At 40.3% G+C, this 24,122-nt stretch overlaps 1 protein-coding gene across 3 annotated transcripts in view; it reads left to right on the forward strand.

Annotated features, from left to right (window-relative positions):
- Positions 1-24,122, forward strand: part of fndc3ba (fibronectin type III domain containing 3Ba) — a 528,549-nt gene that overhangs the window by 483,944 nt on the left and 20,483 nt on the right. For all 3 annotated transcript variants that reach the window (XM_039761474.1, XM_039761483.1, XM_039761492.1), the window contains one exon: positions 14,552-14,767. In XM_039761474.1, coding sequence (XP_039617408.1) covers positions 14,552-14,767 — 216 coding nt within the window. The remainder of the gene's footprint in view (positions 1-14,551; positions 14,768-24,122) is intronic.

Raw genomic sequence — 24,122 nt, forward strand, 5'->3', positions numbered from 1 at the left:
TTTAGTTACTCTTTCCTAGTAAATGCTTCTGTCCATTCAAATGGAAAATATGAACATGATTTGTGAACTAGCCTTGTCTTTAAGTCAGGTCACTTTTGATTGAAAGGTAAACATACATTTATCTATCCATTTCTCTTCCCTCTAAATTTACTTCATAGAGCAAGAATTAAATGGACTGACTGAAGCTGCAGTAGACTGGAGTCAATGCTGGGCCCACACTAATGCATCCACTCACACTGGGGCAATTTAGCAACACCAGCTGAACTTGCAGGAAATCTTTAGATAATAAGATCAAACTAGAAACATGACAGACATATAGCCATCCATTTTCTGAGAATGCTTTTTGTAGTGTCACATGTAAATCGACCAAACCCTGAACTGAATACCATTTCTTCGCTAACTGACATGTCTTTACAAAGTGCAAGTAGACCACAGTATATCCAAAAGAAAATCATCATTGACATAAAATGAGAACATACAAACTCCACCGTATCTGGAATTGGTCTGCAAATTCCACTCAGGCCCCGGGAGCTATGGATCATCTTATCAAACCACTGTGCCGCTGTATCCCTCGTCAAACCTACAAATGTTTCCTGTTAAAAATCATCCCCATATACTTTGCAACACACTCCTTTCTGTTCCTAAGTGATATTTGTTTTATATAACCGGAAACAAAGACAGATGTAGTAATTTCCTCAAGGTCACGTTGAAAGTTAGCAACTTGAAGCTTCATGTCCATTTGCTCATCAGTATGACGTGCAGTGAGCGTGCTACCAATTCAGTCTGAACATTATCACTTTAGCACGTCTTTTGCGATCATTATAGGAAGTTTAATTCCTTGAAAAATTTTACTGAAAAAAGCGGCTAAAAGCAAATCAAGTAGATGTTTCATATCTGTCATACTAAACTAGAACCTCTCTTTTTACAAAAGGCTTGGATAACTGATGTAATGCTGCTTGCCAATAGTAAAAAATAACTCTTAGCAAATCACTTTGTGAAGCAGAGAGGAGACATATGGCACCATTATATTTATCTCAGGCGTCAGTCTTAATATTGTCTGAACTAAAGCTGAGGTTGTGAAAGTAATTCAGAGATTTAATTTTCTGATACACCTGAAAGGTGTTTATTCTAAACTCTTGTTTCACTGATCACTTTGGAGTTTCTTTGACTTCTTTTACTTACACAAGAAGAAAGTGCTAAAGTAAATCATGTTATGTCTTATTTATTCTTAGGACATATTTTGATATTTTTGTAGCTGAAAACATTTTAGAAAATGCCTACGTATGTTGGATTAAAAGGATAAACTGCTCGAAGAGCTAGTAGACTGTCTTGTTGAATCCGTTCAAATGAGAATTACTAAAATAATATGACCCCTCTTATTAGCAAAGCGTAAAGAGGGGTCATTATAAGACAGAAGTGCAATAAATAATTAAAACATAAGGATGATAGGCTGTAATAGACAGCACTGCTGCCTCATAGCTCCACTGTGGCAGGTTCAAATCCCAGTTCAGTCTCCATCGGTGTGTAGTTTGTATTTTATTGAGCCAAGTAGGATTGTCACGAATGCTAGAATTTTAGTATGTGATACCGATACCAGTGAAATTTCATGATATTTGATACTTTTCAATATCACAGCAAATGTACAAATCTTATTCAACCACTTTTTATTTAAAGTACCACTTATTAAAGTTATGAATATTGTACATTTTTGGGTAATAGGATAATAAAACATATGAATACTAATACATACTAATAAATTTAATTGGTTGACAGCTTTATCCAAGGTGACTTACAACATTTCAGATACAACTGGTTCCTTTTGTTTTGTTTTTACAGTTGGAACACAGACAGGTGAAGTGCTGTGCTTATTGTCACCCAGTGTCAGTAGCAGGATTTGAGCAAACAAACTCAAGAGTTGAAGTCCAAATCCTTAAACATTACACCACACTGCATGACAAAAACTACGCTGCATTGGCAGAACAGTAAAAGCAGCTTTAAAATACCGGTATACCCATCAAGAAGTTACCCAACTATCATCTAACTAAACTAGTATCAGCATTCGTAAACATCAATACTGGGCTTGAATAGTAATGTGTAATGGACATGGGGATCTCCCCAGTGTAACAACAATTGAGGAAAATTTTATAATCCTGAGAAAACTTCAGCAGGAGGTTTATAAAGGACTAGCTGCTTGTGATCTTCGGGACAAAAAAACAATGCAAACACTCCCTAGCAGTTTTACTATATTTGTGAACTTGGAGAGGCGTCAGCTAACTCTTAAGAATTACCCAGTACAGAGGACATGGACCCCCCTGTGCTTGCTTCCCCTCTGGCTTTTGTAACGAGACACTGGTGATACCATATCTTAGCCATATCGCAAGCATATGAGTCCTATTAATCTTTGTATTGAGAAAATACCTCCTGATAGACAATGTTTTTAGTAAAAACTTCAAGCCTTGCTCTCCGTTGCTGAGGTGTTTCATTTGCACATTGTTGAGCCGCAATATTTGCTTCGTTTCAATGTTGCGTCTCTTCATCGGTGTACTTAGCAGAATGTCGTTGTAGTGTGGCAGCGTTTGCTGTACACAGGACTTTCGTAGTGAGAACTGAGATGCATGCATGCGCCATCTAGTGGCTGTGGTTGAGCGTGAGCAGAGCTGACGGCTCCATACACACACAGACAGATCTTTCGTTTATATATATCTAATGATATCAACATTGACTACTTAATTTATCTTACTATGTGCACATTATACAATTATTCTCTAACATTTTCTCTCCAGTAACTAAGATATATTGCTTACTAAACATAAAAATGCATACGTTATTTTGTTTGTACTGTTAAATTAGTTAATTCCAAGATAATTTCAGAAATTGCCATTTGAATCAACTCTTCAAAGCTGTTTTTGTAGCAACATATTTTTGAAATCTACTTTGTCAGAGAATCCCTCTGTTAGGTGTGTAAGGTTTTCTATTGTAACATTTATATTTGCCTCATTAGCTGGTTAAAACAAGCTAAAGAGTAACAGATGAATCAAATTAATTCAGTTTTTAAATGTTCCACAGTCCTGGAGCTTTCCTTTTCCAAAGCCGTCCCTCCTTTTTGTAAGAGAAGTTTAACTTCCTGCATGAAATAAATTTTGTGAACTTTACTTTAATCTCATGTAAAACGCCCTTTGTTGTGTTATTTTCAAAGTATCTTATATGAGTGATCAGGCTTTGCTATTGCTTAGTCGGTGTACACATCCAGACGTAGAATATTAACTGGACCTGCCGTTTAACTTGTACACTGCATTACACTCGTCAAATATATGACATTTGTGCTTTGAATATGTTTGTCACATTTTGGAGATTATTTGAATAGACATTAGTTTGGCTCCAGAAAACAAACGGATGTCACAAAGGGCATTCAAAGCTGGCTGCATGTGCTGCTTCCAAGTTTTGATAATAGGTAACCCAGCTGAATGACCCAAGGATAGAAGGTGACTGATTCCTTAATATATTTAAGGAGTACATTTAAAGTCCATAGCAGTAAACAAACATCTCCTTTTCACATTGTATCATCCAGCCAACATGTAATATGTGATAGAAATGAACATTTTATAAGCATGATTTCAAGTAAAGAGTAGTACGGTTGTTTTGCCATTTTGGTTTTTCCAGGTGGTATGGGCTTCCCACTACAACAGTGCAGTTTCTGTGATCAGCTCTGGGAATGCTCATATTAAATATTTCTCATGTCAGCTTTGCAGATGATAGACTATATGAGTGAAGCAGTGCACACTCAACATGTTTTAGTTCTAGTAAACATTTAAAATGTCACGGAATACTCTTCATCAACTTATGGCTTTGTTTAACTTGACAGACTACATTAGCTGACCACTGTGATGAACTGTTGTGCTGGGAAGCCTTAAAAATGAAAAACAGCACAGGGGTGATTTCTTTCCTGTTTAATATCTTCACTTCTTTTCCCTTTCCTTTTTTTTTTGAAGTGTCAGCAGTCTTCTTTGGTTTGTATTGTTTTTTTTAATGATTATTTTTTTCTATTTGGCCTCAGACTGAGGGCGGCGCGGTGGGTAGTGCTGCTGCCTCGCAGTAAGGAGACCTGGGTTCACTTCCCGGGTCCTCCCTGTGTGAAGATTGCATGTTCTCCCCGTGTCTGCGTGGGTTTCCTCCGGGTACTCCGGTTTCCTGCCACAGTCCAAAGACATGCAGGTTAGGTGCATTTGCGATCCTAAATTGTCCCTGGTTTGCGATTGGTGCGTGGGAGTGTGTGCGTGTTCTCTGCAGTCAGCTGGCACCCTGCCCGGGGTTTGTTTCCTGCCTTGCGTCCTGTGCTAGCTGAAGACCCCCGTGTCCCTGTAGTTAGGATATAACTGGTTGGATAATGGATGGATGGATGGCCTCAGACTGAAAGTTGTTGTCTTAACTCTGACTCTCTTTTTTTTTGAAATGGCATGGCAGCTAGCATGTGGTTACAAGTACAAATAACCAATACTCCAAAGTATAATGTGTGGCCTTGTCTGATAATAAACAAGTGTCCTCTTGTTGAAAGATGTAATGAGGATATGTGCTCAAGTGTCCCCTGAGATAAACCTGCATCTCACCCAGGGTTTGTTCATGCCTTGCACCCAATACTGCTAGGATAGTCTACAGACCTGGAATTGGATTAGGATAAAGGATGGTGAGATATTTAGGAAAGGCTAAGGGTTTCGCCTCTTAATAAGCAAGCTGAAAATATGGAATGTGTTTGGTAAGGACAAAAATATTATATAGTGTAATGTATGGAAGCTACTTCTACAAAGCATATTTACTAAAGAAAAGGATTTTCATCTCTCCTATTGTGAAATGATGGCAAGAATAAAGAATTTACAAATTAAGAATAATTCATCATCCAAAGAATTCAGCTTTTCTATTACTGAGGTTCAATGGTTTGTTCTTCTTTCTAAGTTACTGTTTTATAGATGACAATGTTTTTGATTACATTTTCCATCTTTATACTTTTAACTAGGGGGTTCGCCCCCTACTCGCTTTGTTTGCAAAACCACCCGCCTGCGCTATGCGACAGCCACTTCATTTCTCTTCCATTCATGTTGTGAAGAGGGGGGCTGAACACACCCCAAGGAGACGCAGTTGCTCCTCTGAAACCCCCTCTTAAACGGTGAAACAATGGAAAACAAATACAGTTTTTTTTGGGTTTTTTTTACCACCTCCTTTGCTCGATCAGCTACTGGCTTGCTGCTACTGCTGTGCCATGTGATCTGCATCTCATGTGGCACTTTGAACATTTTAAAGCCTGTACATCAGCTGTCCTACTCTTTGTCTTTTATTTCCGGCCCTGGGTGTGGTTAAATCTTTTGGCGCGAAGTCTTGTCTCGTGGGACGTGAGTACTTGACATTTTTTTAGTTTATACTTTAAAAACAGAATAAGAATCTGAAAATCTAACAACATCACATTAAAGTTCAATAAATTCTGAAAAGTATGATACCAAACATATATATGTAGGTTTTAAAATAAGCCAGATTTAAAACGAGACAAAAAACGTGACATAAAAAGTCACATAAAATCTTTGCACTTTTAGTCTTAGGATTTTATATATATAGATTAGTGACATTTCAATAGTTAAGTTGTATTGCATAACATATGTATATTGACTTGTTAAACAATTGTGTAATATTGCCTTGCACATCCCTGGCTAACAGGATTAGAATCCAACACTTGGTGGAATTAGCGCCTGTTTTCATTTTTGCCTGTACATAATAGCGGTGTGGAGAGATAGTAATAAAGAAATCACACTATCAAAGTTTAATGTGCTTTTACAAACTGCCTTCCATTTAATACGGAATCTTCCACCTGCATATTGTGTGAAATAGTTTTAAACATGAATCCTTAAATGCACTAAAGCTTTCTGTTGTTGTCTCCTGCATCCTCAGTTTAAGTGTTGAATTATTCATTGATGTTTAATTGCCTAGTTGTGCAGCTCTCTAACTTGCTCTTACCCAATTTCTGAAGTGACTGTCTCAGTGTTTCAATGAATGTTGATCACTCTAAAGAGATCAGTGCTCTCTTCTGCTATAATGACACCATAAGTACTTTTATGTATCAGAAATGGTAGTCAAATAAGAAGCCCCTTCTAAAAGGAGACTTTCCTTTCTTGTGCTTTTTTCCAATTATGCCTCTTCACCCTTCTTTTAAGAATAAAAGCAATTGTTGCCATCCTTAGTAAGGCCGAATGTTTGGCTGCTGCCATATGGATCTAATAATGTGGATTAAAGTCTTATATGTAACGTTTACACATTCTCCTTGGCTTTTCCTGGGTTATGTGCCATAAGATGTGTATGGCAGGTTGCTTTTCAGTTCTAAATTGAACCCATCTGTGTGAGTGTAGGTACGTGTTATGAACTTTGATGGACTGAGGTTCTGCAAGTTCTTGCCTGATTCTATATTTATAAACTCCCGTGCCCCCTATGATCATTAGGTGGGTTTGAGAATGTTAGATTATGATGTAAAAGATTCACCTTTAAGAAGAACACAAAGCCTGGCACACACAAGATCCTGTTAGTTAATCCACAAGTGAAGGAGATGTTGTTATTATTATTTTAATTTAGTCTGATAATCATACCTTATTGTTTTTTATCATGCTTAATGCTGCCACAACACACTCGGCTAGCTCATTACATGGATGGATGGATATGCTAGGCTGGAAATGTTCATAATCCTGAAAATGGTAAAGCTAATGGTATAGTAATGGTGATCCCAAAGCAAGAATTTTGCATTTTATAAATTGTTGTTATTGCAGTGCACTGTACATTTATGTTTACATAGTGTGGCCACTAGGAGGTGTACCAGGGTTCAAGCAGAGGTTATTTTTATTGGCAAAATCAGTGCTACACAATTTGATCCTCTACAATCTTTTTCCTTCCTTTTCTTTTCTTCTTCACTCTTCTCGGACAAGCGTTGCTGAGCTCCACTCCCAACTTTGACTCCCCAAGTCAAGTGGAGGGCTCTATTTTAAAGTCTGACCTGAGAGTGCTTCTGGTTCACAGTCCATTGAGCCCCGGAAAGCACTTCCAGATCAGCAAAGGACACAACGGTCCTTTTGCCATCAATATCTGATAACTACCCATAGCAGCCCCCACATAACCCAACAGTACAACCGTATGGGACCACAACTCCCATGCTGCCCTTTCAGGATCCATACTGACGCTAACTGGATGGGATACTGCCATCCAGACTATGGTGGAATGCCCTGCCTATAGCAGGCTGATACCCACTCTCCTGTCTTTCCGTACTCCCATGCCATTCCAGCTCCCTCGCTGACCTTCCTTTATCAAGAAAGGGAGCAGGGTCCATCCTCACTGATATGGTGATCCATCACTCACAGTAGGAATTGTTCAGAATTAGAAGCAACCCCAACTGTTTGTCTTGACCTTGTGGTCTGAATTATAGCTCTCTGGCAATTAAAGCTTGCTACAGTATTAGTGAAGTAATGATACGTGCATGGCTTAAGTATGTAAAGAAATTTTTAAAAGAAAGCAATTATACAGAGTTTTTACTAAACAGTATGTATGTATTGGCAATTGGTAGAATTTAATTTGTACTTTTTCTATTGCATTGTGTTCCAGGTTGATTTAAAATGATTTTTGGGCTGCCATGTACGTAAAGCATGCTGGACCTTTAATTTTTTTTAAACCTGTAATATTTTATATGATAGCAAATGATTAGATTTATACATGATAAAGAATGAGCAGAGGTTTGGTTGGATATTTTTCAGTAGTTAAGTCAAGGTAAAGTTTATTATTCAGTTATGTGAAATTAATTTGTTCATGTATGCTATGTAGATAAATGATAAAAATAAAATTAAATAAAGATAGTAAACAAAAAATCTCTTACTACTCACAAAAAGCATGAACTTCAAAATGTGAAGCTGCAGTTGTGCTAAAATAAACATGTTTACTAAAAAAAAAATAACAATTTTAAAAATCAGCTTTACTTATCCTACAGCTGTTCTAGTTATTTTTGAGAATGGTGCAAAATGAATTTAATTAAGTTTATTGTTGTATAGTGCTCAAAGCTATAGGTTGGCTCAGGATACTTTGCAGATATTTCATTAATCTACTGTAAGCCTTAATTAGTCAGAAACTGTTTACCAGTTTTGTAAGAGCTGCCACATCAACAGAAGATAAATGAAAAAAATAAAAAAAAGGGTTGGATCATAAGTAAAATATTTTTCTCTGTGTATAGTGAGAAGCGCCATATACAGCAGTATAGTTTGCATGTATGTGTGTGTGTTTCAGTTACAAGATAAGTGTGAAAAAAAGAGCTATAACTTAAGGGAGCTTACCAACTGAATAATCTTAGGCATGATGTGCAATATAAAGAACAAGAAAAAGCAGATTGTTTTCAGTCTTATCCCCCTGTAGTTACTACAGCTCTGCACATCCCCCTTATTCCTAAATATTGGCACCAGTACACTTCTTCTCCACTCCTCAGGCATCCTCTCACTTTCCAAGATTCCATTAAACAATCTGGTTAAAAACTCCACTGCCATCTCTCCTAAACACCATGCTTCCACAGATATGTCATCTGGACCAACGGCTTTTCCATTCATAGGAGTCCTTACTTCCTCCTTGCTAATCCGTTGCACTTCCTGATTCACTATCTCCACATTATCCAACCTTCTCTCTCTCTCATTCTCTTCATACATCAGCCTCTCAAAGTATTCTTTCCATCTGTTCAACACACCCTCCTCCCTTGTGAGTATGTTTTCATCTTTAAGTGTGTTCATAACAAATAAAAACTATATATTTGCATTTGTGAATTTCATGGGCTCAAAATATCAACAGGATCTGCCAACCAATTGCTGACTTTCACCTGTTAGTGGCATGCTCACTTGAAAATTCCACAGGGTTGTTTCAGTCTGATCACAGCAGAGCTACATGGATCATCCAGTCTCTAGGAGCCCCCCAGCAAATGCCACCTCAAGGCCTGTTCAAGACAAGGTTTAAAGTCATCATGGAAATATTATTTTTAGATTGTCCTGTCTGCCATGGGTAGTCCTGATAGGATCACAGAGCTACCAATAACTTCAGCTCGGAGAATCATTGTGGTGCATATGCCCTGTCATTCAGCAGGGTCTAGCAGCAACTCCGGCCTACAGTAATGTTGGAAAATGTAAAAGAGCAACAGTTTAGCCTGCACAGATACAACTGATCGCATTTTCTTTCTGAAATAATTCCTTAGGCAAATTATTGGTCATCAGGTGCACTGCTAACCTTGTTCACTTTGTACCAAATGTATAAATTTATATCAAAGTCAAACTAAATTATTTACCAACAATATTTCATTAAACCTCTCAGGGAAACAAATTCTTGTAGAAAGAATTTTACAGATTAAAAAGATAAATCCTAGGTGTTACTTGTACTTAGCGAATGTGCAGGCAGTGACTGTCAATGCAAATCTAAAAGCATAGGAAGTGTTTTAATTTATTTTTTAAAAAGTTTTTACTTTTTAAACATGATAAGTGGCATGTTTATTATGAAGTTTCACTCTCAGTATTAAAGTGATGTTATGAGAAATACACACCTTTTCTTTGAGTTTAAAAAACATTGCTACAGAAATGCTCAATTACTTCTGCTACTTATATGGATTAACCAGCACATGTAGTGCCTAAAAAAGTATTCACCTCCTTGGACGTTTTCCCATACAGCTTTGAATGTCAGTGGATTTTATGTGGCTTTTTTGACACTGATCAACAGAAAAAGACTGCTTAATCTCAAAGTGAAATCAAATCTTTGCAAATTGTTCTACACTCATTACAAATATAAAGCAAAAAATATTTACCCCCTTAATTTGGCACGCCATGATGTTTTAGAAGTCACAAAATTAGTTCAGTGGAGATCACTTGTGTGTAGTCCAGGGGTTTCAATTGATTGCAGAATAAATGCTCCTTACCTAGAAGGTCAGAATCTTGGCCTAGCCTACTCAATGAAGACAAAAGAACATTCCAACCAACTCCATGAAAAGGTGACTGAAAAGCACAAGTCAGGGCATAGATACAAGAAAATATCCAAACCACAGAATATCCCTTAGAGTCCAGTTAAATAAATCAATAAGAAATGGAAAGAGAATGGCACAGCTGTAAACTTGCCCAGAGTATGCTGTCCACAAAATTGTGCAAGAAAAAAACTAGTGTAGGAGACCACCAAGAGACCTATGACAACTTTGAAATAGTTACAAGCTACAATGGCAGAGACTGTGCATACATTTTCACCAGTAGTAGCATTATGGAAGACTGGCAAAAAGAAAGACACTTTTAAATAAAAAAAGCACATGACATCTTGATTCGAGATTAACTGAAGGCACATGGAAGTGAGCTGGAAGGTGGTTCAGAACTGAGCCTGATGGGCCTTTAGCCCATCGGACTTACCACTATGTTTAGCACAAGTCAAATGGTACATATTATCAACACACGACTCCCCACTGTGAAACATGGCAGTGGCAGCACCATGTTGTAGGGATGCTTCTCTGCAGCAGGCCCTGGAAGGCCTGTGAGAGTACAGGAAATAAAATGTGACAAAATCCAGTCTGCAGGAAACCTGAACCTTGGAAGAAGATTTGTTTTCCAGCAAGACAATGATCCTCAGTATAAAGCCAAAGATACACAGGAATGACTTTAAAGCAACAATATTAATGTCCTGGAGTGACCGTGTCAGAGTCCAGATCTCAGTCCAGTTAAGATTTGTGGCTGAACTTAAAAAAGGCTGTTCACTCAGGATCTCCATGCAATATGACAAAGCATGAGCGATTTTGCAAAGAAAAATGGGAAAAACTACTGTGTCCACATGTGTAAAGCTAACAGAGACATGTTGACATAAACTGAAGACTAAAATGGCTAATGACTAAATACTGACTTGAAAGGGGTGAATATGGTCAATTATTTTGTGTTTTATATGTTCCATTAATTTACACAATTTTGCAGAGATCTGATTTGACTTTAAATTAAAGAGGGTTTTTTTTGTTTGATCAGCATTAAAAACTGCAAATTACAGTACATCCACCATGATTCAATGTTGTATAATAATAAAATGTGAAAAGTTCCAAGGGGTAAAGACTTTTCCTCATTTGTTGTCTGTACTTTTTAGCAGCCTGGTATATCCTGCCTTGGGCTAACTGTTATTTGTGCGTTTCACATCTCTATATATAATTCACTAAGGCAAGACAACCATGGAAAGCACGCCGGAAGGGGCGTGGTTTCACTAAGCCGCCGACAAGTAAGACACCTATGGCGCACGCAGGAAGGAGCCACGCCGGAGGTGAATCGCCATATGCAGCATGTGAGGGGTATCTCATGGGATCTTTAAAACAATCCTTTACAACTGAGGTTAAAACACAATGAAGTAAGCAGCCTTTAAAAACCAAGTTTTCGGTTACGACGCACAACCGCATGCACCATAGCAAACTGTTTTACACGCTACTTACAGCAATTCGCATCCGCAACAAACGTGCGTCTTCTTAGATGCTCCTGCAGGAACACGGAAAGTTTACGTGAGTCACAGGTGCATCTGGACTGTGCAAAGACGACAACGACTCAAGTGACGAGTTGGAGGTGGGCACATGAGTGATGGCGGTCCGCCAGTTTTCAGTCACAGACGATTGTGTGTTGGTTCGTTCCGTGCATTGTTACAATGTTGCTTTTCTTGCTGATTTATTACATTACCGATTTTTCAAATGTTAATTTTCTCCCTGTGTTGAAAAATCATTAAAAAAAAACGGCCTGATTATGCGGCGTATGGTACGCAACGGGTTGGCTAGTTGTATCTAATCCAGCAGCTTATAGAGTTTAATGATACTTCCTTTCTTACTGACTTATTATTAGCAAATGAGTTATATACTAGTTAATTTTTGCACTTTAACATAGTTACAAGCTTTACTCATGCTGATCACTTGAAGAAGCAGTCCATTTTATTTTGTGGTATTGCTAACAATGAGCTTGTAAACATGCTAATTTATTTTTGCCTCTGGCATGTAGTCACCTGTCCTCACATTTTTATAAGTAACAATTCATCTATGCACAGAAAACACTTCAAATCAAGCAGGACCGTGGGGACATCCATCCTATTTTAGTGTCTCAGGGATTTTGAGCTTTTCCTACTGCATTTGCAGCAAAGACTAAACTAAGCCTGGATGCAATGTTAGGCTTCAGCAGTCCAGACTCACTCAAAGTTAGTTTAGGGTCTTCAGTCTGTCTAAAGGGCACAGAACTTCTTTATAGAAAACCCACCCGGGCATCAAGAGAACATGCAAGCTTCATACAGGCATGATCAGTCTGGAAGTCAAGTGAAGGTTCTTAGATATGTGAGCCATCTGTCTTTTTTTTTCTTCTTTTTTTTATATTCGGTTTCCCAGTACCCCACTTAATTTTGGGTAATACCCCAATCTGTGAAGTTGGTAATGACTTCATGCATCTTTTTTTGTCTAAAAACTTTTAAAACTTATGGCCAGCTTGTTTAAATTAGCAACCATGGTCACCAAGCTGTATGGAGCAAATTACAATTTAAGTTGAAACAGCAGTAATAGTTGTGTTCTGTTTATACCACCTTTAGGAATCCAATAAAACAGGTAAGGCTGTTGTAAGAAAGTAAGACCCTAAAGATCAGAAAACATAGCAGCAGTCTAGTTATTCCTTGAGTGAATCACAAGTGACAGGAGGACTTTCACACTTCTTTTCATCAAGTTGTGAAATATAAAATGCTGAAAAGACATTCACCTTGCAGTGATGAATGAGTCCTCTTGCTGCCAAAAACCTCTTTTTCTCATTTTGTGATTGGCAGTATAAGTCAAGAAAGCATGACATGCACAAAATAAGCTGGTATAATCCTGATTAAAAAGTAAAAAGGAATACATCACAAAGATATTTCAGTCTGGCCTCTGTCGTCTTGTTATTAATGAGAGTAATTTGCCTGAAAAAGCATTCCAGTTCAGTTATTAAATGAGCTTGAAGTGTCAATGCCTTTAACAGTTCATCATTTTCTGATGTTGCATTCGAAAGATGCCCCACTGCCATTCTGATTGCAACCAGCCTTTACTAGCCTTATATCTAGTTGTCATTATTAAAGCAGTAAATGTACCTAAGGAGTGGCAAAATTTTTTTGTTTTCTTAAATTGTCAGAAACTTCATAATAAGTGTTAACACATCTGCAGATTCAAAGAATGATTCTGCTACTTGCCACTTTGCACTCTGAATGCATGTATTGACACTCTTCATTTATTGTGTACCTTCTCAATATGAATCTCCTGTCAAAAAAACATAAATGAAAATGAGAAAAGAGAAATATGCATCCACTGTAGATCCAGAGGCTCAATTTCATTTAAAATAGTGTATGCATCTGTTATTTCTTGGAACTAATGATGATAGGCTTTTATTACTTGTTATAGCTGGTTACCTCTCACTCTAATGGATTGTCTCCATAACATGAAGCAAGTGCTTTGATAGGCTAAGCAATAAATGACCGAATGAGAAAATGTCCACTACAGGACTCGTGGAATTACTCAAATTATTATTATTCAAATTACTGTACTCCAAACCTAAGAACCTCATTTTTAGATAACCAGAAAATAAACAGTAGCATAAAAGTTTTGCTCTTAGGTGGGCCAGCATGACAAAAAGAGCCTCAATGTAGCCATTTGTACTTTTTTTGACGAAGAGAAAAACTTTGAAGGATTTTTATAAACTTGACATCTATCAAGTCGAGGGTTTGTGTGTTCTCCACAGGCCTCTAGTGAGTAGCCACCATATAGTTTGGGTAGCACAAACGTACAGCAGAGGATTGTGACCCGACATTTGCGCGACAGACATATGCGCACCGACAAAATAGCGTCGATTAAAACGTGCCGTCAAAATCGAACTGACAAAATCGCGAAAGTTTCATTAAATATGAATTACTAGTTTAAAGCATTTATACTAATGTTTATTTTAGAAGTCAATATTATGAGACGCGGCATGTCATCAGCACGGCACGCAGATAGTCCTTAAGATCACGCCCTGCATATGTAGGAAGAATTGCAGCCAGACGTCTTGATAGTTGAGTGTATTTAGACTTGCTGGCTGCCTGACTGCTGGTAATTCCGCTTTGTATACGACGTGTTATGCCAACCCTCGACTGAGTTAATTGTTCGTGGCATGCCATCAGCAGTTATAACAATTGTGTACATAGTGCGCACGTACGCGTCCCACTCTCTTGGCCTCTCTCGTGATTTTGTCGGCGTGCATTTGTCGAAAACCAGTTAGCGGGTTTGTCGGCGCTCATTTGTCCATCGCAGTTTTGTCGGGGCACATATGTCTATCGCGCTTTTGTCGTTGAACCCACAGGATATGCAAAGAAATGGGAAAAAGGCAATGATGCCATGAATGTCTAGATGACAACTTTTTAGCAGATTTCTTGAGGAATCAACATGCACTGGTGAACCTCAAGTTGCTCATTTCCTGTTTTTAATCACCGTCTATTTCTCCTATACCCTCACAGAATCTAACATACATTCTTTATCTTGCAGCCTCAGGATTCAGGCTGTGAATGAAATTGGAGCAGGACCCTTTAGTCAGGCTATGGATGTGAGGACCAGGCCTTTACCACCTTCCCCTCCTCGATTGGAGTGTGCAGCTGTTGGACCCCAGAGCCTCAAACTGAAATGGAGCGACAATGGTAGCACAAGAGTGGTGGTCACTGAAGAAATGGTTTACGTGCTTCAAATTGAACAGAAGAGTAAAGGGTGAGACAATTACCATACCTGTTCGTTTTTTTTTTGGTCATATATCCTGCAGTAAGCATGTTCAAGCCTGTTTTTTAAAATGAATTTATTTCACTGCTTGTAAAGAAGTGGGCTAATAAAATCAAAGCACATTGTTTTTCATCTGCCTCCGGTATGCTATAACTCAGTATAGAATTAGAGCACTTTTCATCACTGGCAAAGAGAGGTCACAGTTTGAAAACTCCGGCTGAAGTTCTTTAGATCTTATGCTGTGGTGCAGGGCGAGTTCTTTTAATCGGTGCTTTTAGTTTGGGAATTTGAAACGAAGTAGTCAGACAGACAGTGAGTAGGACATGTTTTCTTTGAGGGAGAATGCACTAAATCTGTTAAATTTAATTTCTAAATCTCATACTCAATTTCTTTCAGCAGAAGAAATCAGTATCCCTGACATGTAAATGTTTTAAACACTGGTTGAGATTGAAACTGTTCTCCCCTAACTGTGTAAGCTTGTTTGAATTTGTGATGCCAGGCTTTCCCGTTACAGTTGGCACATGATAAAAACAAAGTGGAGCGGTTTACTATGTGGTGGTAGAAGAAATCAACAGTAATTAACAGGAAATGCACAAATGGAATAGTCATGACATTGTTGTGCTATACCACTGCACTTCATAGTAGCTCAGTGGAGCAATTAATTTGGACGAGTAAGAAGAGTGTCTTTCTCTTCATGACTTTTCCAACAGTGACTGCCTCCAGGTCATACTCATCAGCCAACATACCTCCAGAGACCTCTCTTTATTGTTAGTGCATTGGCTGGAACACTCAATCACAGTTTAAACATGTCATGGTTATGTGGCTGGCAGTTGCAATAACTGCTAACTACTGGTGTCTATGTTTGCCAGGAGTAAATCAACCTTATTGAAGGAAGTGGGCAACATATTTGCTGAGTGTCTTCAAGGGATAAATACATCAAAATCCCGAAAAAGAGGTCTGTGAAGGAAGGAAACTGTTGGCTACAAAGTCCAAAAGAAGGGGCGTACTCAGTGTCCCAGTGATGTGGCTGCAGACTATAAAAACTAGTAGTACTGTCACCTGTAGAGAGGACAGGGAAATTCTTACTTCAACATGTCACCACAATCTGGCATCATGGTAAACCAAAATGTATTCAAATGCAGAATTTCATTTTAATTACTGGAAACCTCCACATTGAGTCAGTCCTCAGAGCCGGGACAACAACCTTTATCATTCATAAAGGTTTAAACATGATTTAATGTGCAATATTATAAACCTTAACTTTTTGCTAATTACACATGCAAAGTCTATCAAGTGTATCATTCCAAGAAAAAGCAAATTTACAACTAAGAAATTTTCCTTTTTTTTTTTGCTTAGTATTTATGCATGTGTGTGTGTTTTATATGTGTGTATATATGTTTAGATAGATAGATAAATAAATAGATAGATATACAGTGGTGTGAAAAACTATTTGCCCCCTTCCTGATTTCTTATTCTTTTTCATGTTTGTCACACAAAATGTTTATGATCATCAAACACATTTAACCATTAGTCAAATATAACACAAGTAAACACAAAATGCAGTTTTTAAATGATGGTTTTTATTATTTAAGGAGAAAAAAAATCCAAAACTACATGGCCCTGTGTGAAAAAGTAATTGCCCCCTTGTTAAAAAATAACCTAACTGTGGTGTATCACACCTGAGTTCAATTTCCGTAGCCACCCCCAGGCCTGATTACTGCCACACCTGTTTCAATCAAGAAATCACTTAAATAGGAGCTGCCTGACACAGAGAAGTAGACCAAAAGCACCTCAAAAGCTAGACATCATGCCAAGATCCAAAGAAATTCAGGAACAAATGAGAACAGAAGTAATTGAGATCTATCAGTCTGGTAAAGGTTATAAAGGCATTTCTAAAGCTTTGGGACTCCAGCGAACCATAGTGAGAGCCATTATCCACAAATGGCAAAAACATGGAACAGTGGTGAACCTTCCCAGGAGTGGCCGGCCGAACAAAATTACCCCAAGAGCGCAGAGACGACTCATCCGAGAGGTCACAAAAGACCCCAGGACAACGTCTAAAGAACTGCAGGCCTCACTTGCCTCAATTAAGGTCAGTGTTCACGACTCCACCATAAGAAAGAGACTGGGCAAAAACGACCTGCATGGCAGATTTCCAAGACGCAAACCACTGTTAAGCAAAATTAACATTAGGGCTCGTCTCAATTTTGCTAAGAAACATCTCAATGATTGCCAAGACTTTTGGGAAAATACCTTGTGGACTGATGAGACAAAAGTTTAACTTTTTGGAAGGCAAATGTCCCGTTACATCGGGCATAAAAGGAACACAGCATTTCAGAAAAAACACATCATACCAACAGTAAAATATGGTGGTGGTAGTGTGATGGTCTGGGGTTGTTTTGCTGCTTCAGGACCTGGAAGGCTTGCTGTGATAGACGGAACCATGAATTCTACTGTCTACCAAAAATCCTGAAGGAGAATGTCCGCCATCTGTTCGTCAACTCAAGCTGAAGCGATCTTGGGTGCTGCAACAGGACAATGACCCAAAACACACCAGCAAATCCACCTCTGAATGGCTGAAAAAAAACAAAATGAAGGCTTTGGAGTGGCCTAGTCAAAGTCCTGACCTGAATCCAATTGAGATGCTATGGCATGACCTTAAAAAGGCGGTTCATGCTAGAAAACCCTCAAATAAAGCTGAATTACAACAATTCTGCAAAGATGAGTGGGCCAAAATTCCTCCAGAGCTGTAAAGACTCATTGCAAGTTATCGCAAACGCTTGATTGCAGTTATTGCTGCTAAGGGTGGCCCAACCATTTATTAGGTTCAGGGGGCAATTACTTTTTCACACAGGGCCATGTAGGTTTGGATTTTTTTCTCCCTAAATAATAAAACCATCATTTAAAAACTGCATTTTGTGTTTACTTGTGTTATATTTGACTAATGGTTAAATGTGTTTGATGATCAGAATCATTTTGTGTGACAAACATGCAAAAGAATAAGAAATCAGGAAGGGGGCAAATAGTTTTTCACAGCACTGTGTGTATATATATATATATATATATATATATATATATATATATATATATATATATATATATATATATATATATATATGTGGCAGTAGGGGCAGTAGTGCACCCTGGAACCCTCAGGTACGACTCCTGACACCAGGTAATAGTCCACGACTTTTTATTATTTTTCGCAGTGCACCAAGCACCTCCCACACTCCTCACAAATCTCTTTCCACTAATAATAAACACAATAACCTCTCCTCCTCGCCCAGACACTTTGCTCCTCTCCCACCCAGCACAGCTCAGTGTCTGGACTGAGGCAGCGTCCTTTTATAGCCCCGACCGGAGGTGTTCCTGTCCCAGCAGTCCACAGTTCCTTATTCCTTCCGGGTCAGGGCAATCAGTCTATTACTTCAACCCGGGAGCACGCCATACCTTCCTGTCACGTGACCGTGACGTACTCCCGGGTCATAAGGCACAACAGAGCCCATAAGTCCCCCCACAGCGACTCCTGGTGGCGCCCAAGGTATCCAGCAGGGCTGTGTATAAACACCACAGAGTCCATAAGGCCCTGCTGGACCTCGGGCATGATCCCGCTGTCGGGAGAGCTCCTCCTGTCGGCCTGGGGGTGCGGACCGGCCTCGGAAGCCGGCAGTCTTCCACAGTTCCCCCTTAGTGACGACTTCTGGGCGGAGCGTCCGGCCCCGAGAGGGACGTCCTCCTCCAGGAGGACGCGTCGTCCGGGCCTTGAATGCGTTGTCCCTGTCCCCGAGCGAACCTTGGGGACGGTGTACTTCTTGTCTCCCGGGGACAATAGCGCCTCTCGTGGCCCGGTCGCCGGCAATTATAGCACCGACGGAGTCCTCCTGGCTGTTCCCTCTGCGGGACCAAAACATCTCGGGAACTCCGTCAGCGTCGTCTCCGCCCCTTCACCTGCCAGGGAAGTCATCATGGCCGCCTGGCGGCCCTCAAGCCTTCTTTCCATCCTGTTGGGAGACCCACCATTCCTTTTGGGGATCTCCCGCTAATGTGGGCTTGCGCTCAGCCTGAGGCCCTCCATGGGAAGAGGAGAGCCTCTGTGCTGTCTGCACACCCGCTACCTTCCGCTTACTGGGAGTCGGCGTCATTTGCACCGTCCCGCACCGATGAACAGCACTATTCAGCTGCACCGGCACGAGCGGCGCATCCCCCGGCACTCCTACCATCGGCGCTACCCGCACTTAAGACCGGTCGGGTCCTGGTGAGCCGTACTGCCCGAAAGCCACGCCACGCCGCATGCCCCGGCTGTTTGCTCCAGTCCCCACCAATCGGTCATCGTGCCCCAGTCTCTTGTCGGGTACACAGTGCTTTGACACGCGCTACTCATTCTCAGCGGTGCCCGATCGCACTGTGTCCCCTTATTCTCTACGACACGGGAGGGACTCACCTGTACTCCCGCATCGATCATCTCCGGAGCTTCCCGGCGCAGCCGCTGCACAAAATCCTTCAGCGCCTTTACAGGTGCTGCTGCCGTCGCTCCTAGTTCCTCCACTCGTCCTTTAGCTCTTCGACACCCTGCAAGAAACGGTGCAGGGGCTCGAGGTATTTCGAGACCCTGTAAGTCCAAACAGTTAGTTACTACGGCCGGCTGCATTTTCGCTTCGCGCTGAGCTTACCTTCCGCCGGGAACCAATGAGCACGCCGCCTCCAGGCACGTGTTCCGCTGGGTCGCGCAAAGGCTCCTGGGAGTTGGAGTCCTCAGAGGGACGGCTGGCTACTACAAGCCGGCTGCGATCTGCCTTCTCCTTTACCGCGGCAGACTCGCCAGCCACAACCCGTCCCTCTTTGTCGGAGGCTTTTTGTTTCGGCGGCGCTTCGCCCGCCTTCCCCTCCCTTTCCAGGAGGCTTGGACCCGTTAGGGGATGACCGCCTCGCCGGCGGACTCGGTTTCCTCCACCGTCCCGACATCCACCGCGGGTGACCAGTCTGTTGTCGCCGACCGCGGCTGTCTCTAGCCGTCTTGCGTCACGGCTTGTCTTCTGGGAGCCGCGCCATTTTGCCGAAGCACGAGGTAGTCAGTTGCGGCACCGCTGCCAGTTTCTCGGCGGGCGTCTGCAAAACATGATAAAACAAAGACGGGACGTCGGGCGGTTTACCTGCAGCCGCCTCCGCAATGGAATGCGGCACCCCCGGACCGTCTAGGGAGTATGATGCGCTCGGCAGTTGTCCGTGTCCCGGGTCTTTCGCGGCCCGGGCTTGTTTGGCCCGTATCAGCGCTCTGTCTTCCTCGCTCCGGTCAGGTAGGTCCAGGACTCCTCGTTGCCCGTCAGGCCCTGCAGCCAGCTGGGACTGACCTTCTTTTTCCCGGTCTTTTTCCCCATTACTCCGGATCGGACCAACGCTCACAGTTGTAGCTTCTTCTGTAGCGGGTGGTGTTTGCACCTCCGTAAAAAGATGTGGAACCCACCGAGGGTTGTCTGCCCACACAAAATTTATTTTTAGCGCAGGTCCCCTGCCAACAGACGGCCAGAGAATCCTGCCGACTACGCCAGTGTGGCAGTAGGGGGCAGTAGTGCACCCTGGAACCCTCAGGTACGACTCCTGACACCAGGTAATAGTCCACGACCTTTTTATTATTTTTCGCAGTGCACCAAGCACCTCCCACACTCCTCACAAATCTCTTTCCACTAATAATAAACACAATAACCTCTCCTCCTCGCCCAGACACTTTGCTCCTCTCCCACCCAGCACAGCTCAGTGTCTGGACTGAGGCAGCGTCCTTTATAGCCCCGACCGGAGGTGTTCCTGTCCCAGCAGTCCACAGTTCCTTATTCCTTCCGGTCAGGGCAATCAGTCTATTACTTCAACCCGGGAGCACGCCATACCTTCCTGTCACGTGACCGTGGCGTACTCCCGGGTCATAAGGCACAACAGAGCCCATAAGTCCCCCACAGCGACTCCTGGTGGCGCCAAGGTATCCAGCAGGGCTGTGTATAAACACCACAGAGTCCATAAGGCCCTGCTGGACCTCGGGGCATGATCCCGCTGTCGGGAGAGCTCCTCCTGTCGGCCTGGGGTGCGGACCGGCCTCGGAAGCCGGCAGTCTTCCACAGTATATATATATATATATATATATATATATATGTATGTATATATATATATATGTATATATATATATATATATATATGTGTATATATATATGTATGTATATATATATAGAAACTAGCTAACTAACTATATTAATCCTGGAGGAAATTGCAGGGGCAGACATTAAAAAAAGTCACAAATATACATATAACAGAATTATAATAGTCCCAGGTATGATAATAAGGGACAAAAACATATATAATAAAACTTACGTATGGGTAAATTAACAAAAATCTTGTGTTAATTAAGTGAACGTTGTAAAGTGATTAGGATTGCACATGCTTATTGGTTGCAATTTCACAATACAGAATATCAGTCATTGGCACAATATGTTGCCCGAGGATTCCTTATCTATTAAGATGTCTGCTAGACCAGCTCAGTATCACTCAGCAAACAGGGGACAGGGCAAGGGGTGACTTTTTGACACTTGCTCACTATAGTATGCCAGCTAAGGTTAATAAAAAGCCATTATTTAAGGGATGAGTACAGTGTTACTAAAGTCAAAGGTATTTATTTTTAATAACTGTGCATATATTCTTTTGCACCAAAACCTCTGTTGTTAAATGAACACATATTTATGATGAAACAAAAGTTGCCAAAGATATAATTATTCAAATAAGACATTGCATAGTGATCACCAGATGAAACAAATCTAACCAAACGCGTCCATTTGGAAGCGTAGAATGTTCCAGTGTACTAATTCACATCTGAAGATGTATATACTGGAAAAGTGTGTATTCATTTAGCTTCCTCAAAAAATATAATGTCTTGCTTTTTAAGGGTCTCTCAATATTTTCTAAAGTTAAACTGCATAATGTAATCAAAACTGGAAGGACCAAATAGACAGCTTTCAATAGTAAGCTACTTTGTTTAGGGCTGATGCCTCAAAACTCCCATGACCGTGCCACAAACCAAGAAAGGATTGCGATTTCTTAAAGGGTGCCTGTAGTAACTGTAGACTTGATTTGTTCATTTTATTTTCACATCATGGGTGTACACATTTCTGAGCCATTTCAGTTAAAAGGCTAAACAGCTGCAGGCACGTGTCTATTTATTTCCAGGTGATTCGTGATGTTCTAGCCTGGTATTTCTAATTGGCTTCACAGCGCTCTTCTCACAGGCAGCTGTTTATGTTAACTCTCTACTAACACCAGGCACTGTGAACAGAAAAGAAAGCATCTGAATCTGAAATCTTTGATAAATATACATTTTTTAAAACTTTGTTTTGTTATCATTAATGTAACCCCAAAATGCAAAATGTGTGTGTTCTGAAATTGTAACTTTTGCCATGCTGAAGTAGGTGTATTTGGTAAGTTGTGTAGCTTTTGCCTCCTGTTTGTTCTGGCGCTCTATTGGTAGTAGTCGTTATTAATACGGCATCACTGCAGTTTGCAAGGTATGTGAAATTTTGCCAAGACTGTGAGAAAATAACTACAAAAACGTTGAATTTAAAGAACTCATTATTAGTACAGAGTACTGCTGTATTGGGTTAGTGAAACATTTAAGAAAAGTCAGTAAACTGATCCTGTAGAGTAATCGGCACATGTTGGGGGTGCTTCATCCACCTCCAGTTTAATAAGTTTACACAGACCACAACTTGGCTACTTTTCACTTCATCAAGCATGTTTTACTCCTTCAGTTTTATACACTTTGTAGCTTTTCACTTCATCGGGCATAGTTTCTTCTTTCATTTTTGTACTACACTGACCAGCCCTCAGCGCAGTAAGCAATTGATGAGGTGTACTTTAGGTGTGTGCCATTTCACTGAGTGTGTGTTCTGCCTGAAAAAGGTGACATCCACCAATCTTCAGCAGAGAGAAGCAGAAAAGAAAAAACTAAAAAGGAGATAAACACATTTAGCATTCAATTTTGATTTGCAACCAAATCGGTCTTTTCAGTGTCTGAAGAATCATAATTTCAAAACGGCAATTCGTTTCTTATTGTGCGTGTAGAATGCATATTATTCAAAGGGCAAGAGGAGACCGATCAGAACCTACTTTGTCTTTGCTACGTTTTGCTGTAAATGTCATTCAGTTAATCAGGCTGATATTGCTTTTTGCGCGCACCTTATAATCCAACAAAGCGTATTTATGTAACATAACCTGTTTACTTAACAGATTCTGGGAGGACTGGCTTACGAGGCTCAGAAAACACATTAAAAAGCCTCAATTGGCTTTTCCGACCTAATTAAAGCACTCTAAAGTTTACATTAAAAAAATACAAAAGACTCGACTTGTACCATGGAGTAATAGGCGCAGAGCTCAGAGTAGCACTTTTGATTGATCTTTATTTAAAAACCAAACCCTTGATGTCTTGGTTTCTTTTCCTTTAACACGTTATGTTCACCTCCTTTTGTTTCTCAAATGTGAACTGATTTTGAGCAGCAAGTGATTAAAAGCAGAATATTTGTAGACATTGAAGTCTGGTAGCAATATTCCTTTCTCGTGCTTTTAGGCAGCAAGCTACAGAGAGTACTACTAAAGGTAATAGCGATAACTTTTTGATGTACTGTATTCATCTAATGAACTGCTTACATTTGACATTGTTACAAATTAAAGTAAGCTGTAATTTGCTACAACACATCAGCAAGATTGTACACCCTTGGGTTATCTCTGTGCATAAATTACATGTGTTGTGGATCTATCATAAAATTTGCTTGTACTCAAGGAAAATGCATAAAAATGTTCTTAATGAACAAACTTGCTTAAAAATGCCTTACATAAAAAAAAAAAAACAAAACACAGTATTAACTGAAGAGAAATCAATGTAGGCAGTGACATAAAAATAATACCAATAGAGGAATGTCTTATGAATGTAAAAAGTAAGTAACTTTGTGCAGCACTGAAAAAGCATTGTGTTTTTAAAATATTTTTTTAATGGCACAGCACAGTTCTGTTTGAACAGTTTAAGCACTGATGAACAGAATGATCTGTTTATTATAGGAAACATAAAGGAGATTAAGGACTCATTTCTGATCCGTTGCTAAGGCTTTTCTAAAATAGAGGTTCATCATGGCCGTAGATCTAAATTATGTAACCACTTTGTCTTGTTCTGTGCATCTACAGTAATACTGGCATGCAAAGTCTCTACTTGCCATTCCTTTTCGGAGATGGGGAATTACTCGTTGTCATTCATTGCTGCCTCGTTTTAAGACTTCTTGCAGTTTGTTATTAAATGCAGTGCAAATGCCCCCCCTCCAGGCAT

Source organism: Polypterus senegalus, chromosome 1, assembly GCF_016835505.1.
Source record: "Polypterus senegalus isolate Bchr_013 chromosome 1, ASM1683550v1, whole genome shotgun sequence".
In the NCBI taxonomy this organism is placed as follows: Eukaryota; Metazoa; Chordata; class Cladistia; order Polypteriformes; family Polypteridae; genus Polypterus; species Polypterus senegalus.